The sequence below is a fragment of the Harpegnathos saltator genome, unplaced genomic scaffold, assembly GCF_003227715.2.
Source record: "Harpegnathos saltator strain DR-91 unplaced genomic scaffold, Hsal_v8.6 scaffold414, whole genome shotgun sequence".
NCBI lineage: Eukaryota > Metazoa > Arthropoda > Insecta > Hymenoptera > Formicidae > Harpegnathos > Harpegnathos saltator.
This window is the reverse complement of record NW_020230222.1, coordinates 965185-973069: the sequence shown is the minus strand read 5'-3', so window position 1 is coordinate 973069 and position 7885 is coordinate 965185. Positions and strand designations below refer to the sequence as shown.

The following is a 7885-nucleotide window of genomic DNA, read 5'->3' as shown; positions in this document are numbered from 1 at the left end:
CGCTCGCATGGACTCAGTAGTTTCCGTCAGTTTCCAATTCCCATTCGCCCCTTTCATCCTCCTCCATTCTGGCGAATAAGCCACAGTTACCAACAAATAACCGCTAGAACCAACTGGGAGAACGACCCGACCGCGAGGGCTTGATGCTGCCGACCGTACGCACACTCTCGGGCGGACGTAATCTTCCTTACCTCACGACCGAGCGCTCGACTACTGATTGACCGAAATCGCGCAGGTACGAGTCGGAGATGGGCTAAGGGAGGAAGCCGGAGAGCCCGAGCCGCGTGCAAGTAGGTAAAGCACTCACTCACTGCAAGCAGTGAGGATGGACCCGCGCGAAGAGGGCCGCGCGACAGAGACGAGGCTCGTCGAGGTGGGTTCGCGGGGGATCGCGTCTCGCGCGCCACGCGGGATCAGGATGCAGTGATCGGTGGAGGTGGTGTTGTGAGGTCAGGCGAGAGGTCCGCAGGAGTGGACGATGCATCACGGTGGCGGCGGTGGCGGCGGCGGCGGCGGCGGCGGCGGTGGAGGCGGCGGCGGCGGAGGCGGGAGTGGAGGAGGAGGAGTAGGAGGTGGCGGCGGCAGCGGAGGCGGCTACGGGAGCGGACCGCAGGAGCGCGTGCACCAGGCCCCGCGGCCGAGCCAGCCCGATAAGTGTCCCTATGAGACCTACCAGGCGCAGATCCCGGACTGCTGCGCGGCCGCGGTGGCGGCGCAGGACCCGTACCCTCGGCCGCCCAGCGGCTACGACGGCAGGTGTTACGACGAGTGCCATCGCAGGACGCCCTACCACGAGGAGCCCTACACTCAGGTACGTGCGCCAACGCGACCGTTCCGCTCGAGCGCGCGAGTTATCATCACGCTGCGCTACGCCGTGCGTAGAGTTTGCGACAGTTTGCAACGGTTGAGATCCTTCGGCCACTGAGAGGATTCCATTCGGGTCAACAAGCGCCGCGCGAGGAGTCGGCGAACCGGAGAGTCTCTCCTTACGGAGCAGGGAGAATTACTCGCCTCCTTGTGCGGCTCTTACTGGGCTGAATTGGTTCTTTCGAGTTGCGGGGGGAGGGGGGGGGGAGTTTTATTCGAGATTGAAAGAGCAATTTTATAGACACGTATATTGGTAATGTTTTTAGTAGATATTGATTGTGAAATATTGTCCCCCTGCTGTGGAAAGATGCCAAATATTGAGTTGACAGATGTGGCGCGTTTTATCGTAGTAATAAGACATACGAGTCGACTCTCGCTTCTCGATCGGTCTTCGGAAGCTAAATTCTCCGGTTCGCGATGTGTCGTCGGTCGCGTCGCGAAAATCGACGATTCCGACGATGATTGCGATCGGTGCGATACGGTAATGATACGGTAATTGTAAAGCGCTACGGTACTTTCCGGTGACCAGCGGCTTGCGCGTGCAAACAAAGTGGCGTCGTAAAAATTAATCGAACGAAATTTCATTTTAATCGCGCGATCACACGGCTTTGTGAAATCACATTACACAATCAGATCCGCAGCTTGCGGTTTGTGTATTTTCTACTGAAATATTTTTCATTGCAGAGGAAAAAAAGGAAGGAAAAAAGCGGGGGAAAAAAACGCACTCGAACCAGAGTTCGGTTTTACGTTCATTCAATGGAAATAAACATTGCATAATTCATCTTAATGCGATTAATCGCGGCTACTCGCAGCGAGCTTTGGCATTAATAGCGCGCCGCCGCACCCCGTGTGCCGATTAAATTTGATATCACTTCCAGGTGCGAAAATTACACGATAATTATCCAATAGAATCGAACGAGTTCGCCGTTTTATAACGAACGCGCCGCTCGGCAGAGAAATAGAGAGGAGAGAACGAGAAGGCGCTATTTATGATTATCGGCCGGCGAAAATCGAATTCGCCGTTCCTTCGCGGGAAATAGGGGCTTAGTTAGCGCGGAAAGGGCGGACTTTAAGATCGCAATGATTCAGCAGCGGAATTCTCGGACGGCCGCGCTATCGGTAATACGAATCGCGAAAACCACTCGCGCATGAAAATTCGCCGCCTCCGCCCCGTCCACCCCCAGCGGTCTGTACTTTCCGAGGCTTCATGCCTCAAAACCCTCGCCGCCTCGCGCGCGCCGCCTCGCGCGCGCTCGTACATAACTAAGAGAGTTATCGACATTTTCACCGGGGAGAATACACACCTCTGCCATTGATTCGAGAACGCGCCTGTAAATTTCCCGCCAATAATCCCCGAACACCCTCTGCGCCGGCCCTATCGCAAGCGCGTAAGACAAACGACCGCAATCGAAACTTCCCCGGTCGCAACGTGAAATGGAAGAAAAACGAAAACGAGAGAGAGAGAGAGAGAGAGAGGAGAGGGGGAGGGAGGGGGAAGGAGGAAACGCGATTCTCGAGATACAACGTGAAATCGAACTTCAATGCGGCGTCGCCGCTAAAAGCGTCGCGTCGCTAATCGCGCGGCGCGAGCTTATTTTTTTCCGCCAACTCGGCGCGTTTATTGATACGACGGCGGAGGCGGAGGCAGCGGCGACGGTGATCTCACGAGCAACGGTCCACGAGAGACGATATGAGCCGCGGATATCCATCCGTCGCGTCAGCTTGCGCGTCAGCTAGACGAGTTTGCAATAGCCGCGCGCGCGCGTCAGTTTCGCGTCGCGAATTTCGTGTGCGAGCGCGTGCGTGCGAGCAAATTTCCTCGACGAGGAGTTCGCCGCAACTTGGCCGCGCGCGAATCTTCCAAGAACCATTAGCGCCGAGAGGGCAGAGGAAGGGGCGGTTTTCGGCGGTTATCCGAAAATTAATTCGAGACCGATGCGTCGCGATGTGCGCGCTCCGGCACGCCGAATTCAGCCGCATGTGTGTGTGTTGTCCGCGAGCTATCGATTCGGACGAGGCCGAGTGTATAGCCGGCGCGCGAGCCCCGCGACATCCCTCGCAGGATCTCGCAGGACCGCGCGATAAACGCTCGGCGGGCGGTTAATCGCCGCGCGAAATAAAAATGCGGATGAAGGGTAATTTACTCGGTGCTGCTTTCATTCGCTCTGAGCAAGCTTCGTCGTAATTCGCCAGCGAATCCGCTGCTGAAAACTTCTAGACGCACGTTCTTTATTCGCTAGAATCTAAAATTTAGAAGACGCGACGTCCAGTGGTCGCTACGACAAAGTTAGACATGTTCAACTTTGGCCACTTAGACGCCGCGTCTTCTACTTCGAGACGCTAACGAATAAAATTCGAGAGTCTAGAAGAAATGTTTACCAGTGTATTTTAAGTTTTAGATATTAAGGAATAAAAATCTACCGCCTAGAAACTTTTACCAGCAAATTCGCCGGCGAATTAAGAAGCTTGCTCAGAGCGAATAAAAGCAGCAAGAACGCGTCACTTTTTCTATCGTCGGTCCTTCATTCAGTCGCGCCGACTAAACATCGGCCGCGCGCGCACCGAGATGTCGAGGAGGGGTTTAATCGTCGCGAAAAGAGCACAGAGAAACGGATTCTCCACTCCGAATAATAATGATAGCGCCCCGGCGCGCCCAGGTGGTATCGATACGTATCGGGCGGAAGTATCGAGTATGCGGAAAATGTCGATACTCGCGGTATTTGATATCAAAGAGTAAAAGTATCGATATCCTATTAAATTTCAGCATTGTTGCGGGTCGTATCGCCCGCGGATGCAATTTCACGGACGCATCACGCATGTACAAAGCGATCACGTGCCGATCGTTCGTCTAGCCCTCAATGCCTCCTCGGCGGCGTTAGCCGCAGATGCCTCGGCGAACGCGTTCGCGCACTGTCCACTTAACCCCGTCGCGTCACATGCGCTCTCCGCTTCTTCTTTCTCTCCCCTGTCCGCTCGACAAATATTTTTTACATCGCAGTGACACTCGCGACACGGCGGCGGAGGAGATTCGACAAGTTGGTGGCAAAGTGGCGTGCAAGCCGAGCACTCTCCCTTTTTTCCGTGCCGTTTCGATCGCAGATCGCGCAGATCCTCGACCGCCCGCAGCGGTGGACAAATTCCAACGCGTACGTTATCTCGTTTGCATCAAACGCACGTTATCTCGCGAGGCTCGCCGGCGAGAGCGACAAATCTGCAGCGCGGCCGGCCGACTGTCGATCGCGCGTCGCGCCCTGTTCCTGGCGCGGCTTTTTGCGCCCTTCGCGCTCGTGAAGGCGCAGAGAGCGGAGCTGCCAAAAGTCCGCTTTTACTCTAGGCTCTATCGTTCGGAATCGAACAGCCAACGACGGCGACGACGGCGACGATGTCGTGCTGCGCGTGCGCGGCTTTTCGGGCGTCCTCCCAGACAGTTAAGCGATATCGATACTTTACTGTTACACAGCCGCCGTATCGTATCGGCTACGGCGACGTAAAGATAGCGGACGGCGATAGAGAGGGCCGCGGGTCCATATCGAGCGACGATGCGGTACACACCGCGGAATATGGCGCGACTCGTAAGCCATCTCGGGTTAGCGGCGCGGCGCGCGCAATCGCGGCGGCTGCGAGGGTACATTCCCGGGGGCGGAAAATGAACGCGGCAGATAAACGCGTCCGGGGTAAAATCACTTTTTTCGCGCTCGATCCTCCGCATGGCTATCCCGGAGGTCACGTTAAATACACGTATGCATGTACGAGCGTGACTCGCGCTCGCTGCGCGGCGGCGTCGACGAGGAGAGGTGGCGATACTGGCGATACTGGCGATTCGCGACCCGGAAAAGGCGCTCGTTTCGCACGGTCGATTTATTCGCCACAAACGAACACGCTTACGAGGGGAACGCGCTTTGACGGCGATCGGATCCTCTGATTTTCCGCGCCGAGCCGCGGCATTGTTGCTGAAATTGCTGCCGCGTATGCTACATTTCCTAACGACTGGGAGCGTTTCGTTTTCGAGCGAAGCGGTGCGTTCCCGAGCGCGCGGTACCGACGGTCCGATGAGGGAACTTCGGGGAATTAATCAGGAGTGCAAGTTCTCCCGTCGGACCGTCGGCTGCGTTCCAAAGTGAGAAATCCAAGAAAAAGCGGTTCAAGCGCTTTCGCGGAGGCCGCTGTATGAGCGTGCAATCTGTGCTATTTTTCACCACTAGATTTTCCAACGGTAGAATCTACCTCGCGACTCCCCAGAGCTTCCGTGTTGCGTAAACCGGGGAATTGCAGCAGCAGCAGCAGCAGCAGCAGCGGCGGCGGCGGCAGCAGCTGAATCGAAACGAGCAATTTCGAATTATACCGGAAAGATCTCTCGCCCACAGACGCAACTGGCGCGCGTCTATAGATTCCTCTCGCATAATTGCGACCGCGCCGACGCATTTTCCGTGTCGCTTTGCGAGTCCCAGACGATTCTTTCCGAACGCCTGTCGTCCTGCGAAATATCAAAACTCCCGATATCTCGCGAGATTCCCGCTCGACGTGCCCGGTCGGCGGCAAGATTTTGTTTGACCGGTCGGATCAATCGGCGCCGCCCGCGCCGCCGCAATACAGCCCGCTTCTAAAATAGAGCTTCAATTCGCGCACGCTATTTATCATTCAATCCCAGTTGGCTCTTTCTATCGGGGCCAATGTTTCGCCCTCCCCCCACAAGTAACGTTACTTGTTGTAAGTTAATTATTTTTCACGCTTATTGTTGTTATTATTGTGTACCGCGGCCAATTACAGTCCGGACTGCGCACAACAATACGCATATTCCACTTGTTTTAATTGACGAATAACCGAGCAGCGCAATCGACAAACGCGCAGCTGTGCTTCGATCATGCTGCCATTGTTCGCCGATGTAACCGACAAATCACACTCGATCGTGTATTTGTCTCACGTGCATCCCAAAAAGTAATGTAGTCGCATCGCCACACACACACACACACACACACACACACACACACACACACACACACACACACGTGCACACTCCTACACGAATGCGCGCAATAAAATTTCGCACGCCTTAAGGACAAACCGGAGTGGAAAAGTACGAGTACGCGAGTCGAGAATGCAGACGAGATTCTCCTCTTTCAGGATGTATCCTCGACCTTCCACCGGCCCCAATCTAGACTGGGCTACGAGGAGCGTCCTCAGTCCCGAGTGGGATACGCGTCGGATTCCAGGTGCGCCAGTGGCCTCGGCTACGACGACACCGGCGGGGGTTACCTGGAGCAGAGCGACCCGAGGATGTATTGCACCGGCGGCTATTGCATGGGGGACACGATGATGGCGACGAGCAGAGGCGTGTGCGGCGAGGAGGTCGAGATGGACATGCGGAGGCACATTCAGGCCTGCGCCTGCACATGCAACCACATGGGCTATGGGAATTACATGGACTATCAGGTGAGTCGGAGCCTCGGCGGAACACGAGCCAGCCGGGAAGGAAACGCGAACCGGTCGGCGAGCACGAGCGAAAATATGTCCGCTGGCCCGCTCTCGTCGTGAGGCAACCCCGCGCAAGCCCCGCAAACGCTCGCGCGTATTGCCGGCCAGTGACAAAGGGATGCTGCTGCTGGTGTTGCGCGCGCGTGTCCCCGGGTATCCCGTATACACGCGGAAACGGTACCTCCTTCGATCCCTCAGCCAGGATCCTGGAGTGTGGAAATCGACGGATGATTGCCCCGCTGGAACATTTCCATCGGGGCGCAATGGCCGGGCTTTCTTGCGAATCGTACGTAATATCGCGCGCGCGCGCGTTTATAATCACGATGCGATATTACGTCCTGTCGAGGACGTCTCACGAGAGGATCTTGCCCGTCCGCAAACGTTTCGTGATGAGAGGGAGAGCTATCTGTGTGAGCCTTCATAAGTATAGAGGAAAAATGGCACACCAGACACATGAGGCACAATGATGAGATCCTGGATTTTCCTGTCGCGAATCGCGCACAATATCGTAAACGGGGCCGGCGTTGCTCGTCATTGAGCTCTCTCCATGCGCCCATGTATGTGTGTGTGTGTGTGTTACGTGCGCGCGCGTATTCCATCGCGAATTTCGAAAGCTTACGTGTTCTCAAAGGCTCTTAAGAATGCAAAGGTACAGATATCACGATGCACGGACCAATCGTCGATCGTACGCGCGTGTTCTCGAGAAAAAAAAGAAAAATCAAAGAGGCCTCTTCGGTATCTCTTTCATATTTCTTCTTTCACGCGTCTCAACACGCGCAATTGTATTTTAACACTTAAAAATATATATATAATCATGCCCGCTAAATTATTTCTCTCCGTGCACGCGACGTCACAGTGGTGGACCCGGCTACCTGCCGTTACGATCAATTAATCTGCTAAAGCCTTGATAAAACTTGCAAGAGGCGCCGACGTCCAAGATGCAAATTAATCCCGCAAATTAATCCCTTGTAAGCGTGGGCTGTCGATAACCACGTAGGGGTATCAAAGGGCGCGTCGTGTTTTGTCCGGATATCGTTATATTCTTTAAAGCGTAGCCTAACGTATCATATCGGCCATAATATATAAATAGCCTCGCCGATGCACTCTTCTCTCTATCTCTCCCTCTTTCTTCGTTGGAATTGCGACTGGAAGCGATCGGCGATCGTCACACGATCAAATCTCTCCCGCCGCTCGATCCCCGACTCGCTTCGTCAGGATAAATACATAATGCCCACGAACACCGCGCGGCTCGTCGAATTATTACGATTCGCGCGCGAGGGCGGTCGAGTGCTCCTGGCCGTCTATTCCCTCCGAACTCGCCCCGCCGAGTTTCGTTCTCGTCTCGTCTCCTCCTCTGCGCGCTCGGACTCGCTATCAGAGGTAATTCATCGCAGCCTGAAAAATTCACAGGCAGCCTCCTGCTCCGAGACCTCGTCCCGCTGTCCGACTCTCCCGCCGGCGTTTCATCTTTTACGTGCGACGACCGAACTGTCCGTGAAATCCTTGCCAGCGCCTTGACTCGCGCGCGCGCGCGCACGAACAAGTC

At 55.3% G+C, this 7885-nt stretch overlaps 1 protein-coding gene across 1 annotated transcript in view; it reads left to right on the top strand.

Annotated features, from left to right (window-relative positions):
- Positions 1-559: 559 nt before the first annotated feature.
- Positions 560-7885, top strand: part of LOC105185545 (dipeptidase 1) — a gene marked incomplete at its 5' end in the record, with an annotated part of 93224 nt that continues 85898 nt past the window's right edge. Inside the window, 2 exons of the mRNA XM_025301361.1 lie at positions 560-811; positions 5989-6297. Coding sequence (XP_025157146.1) covers positions 560-811; positions 5989-6297 — 561 coding nt within the window. The remainder of the gene's footprint in view (positions 812-5988; positions 6298-7885) is intronic.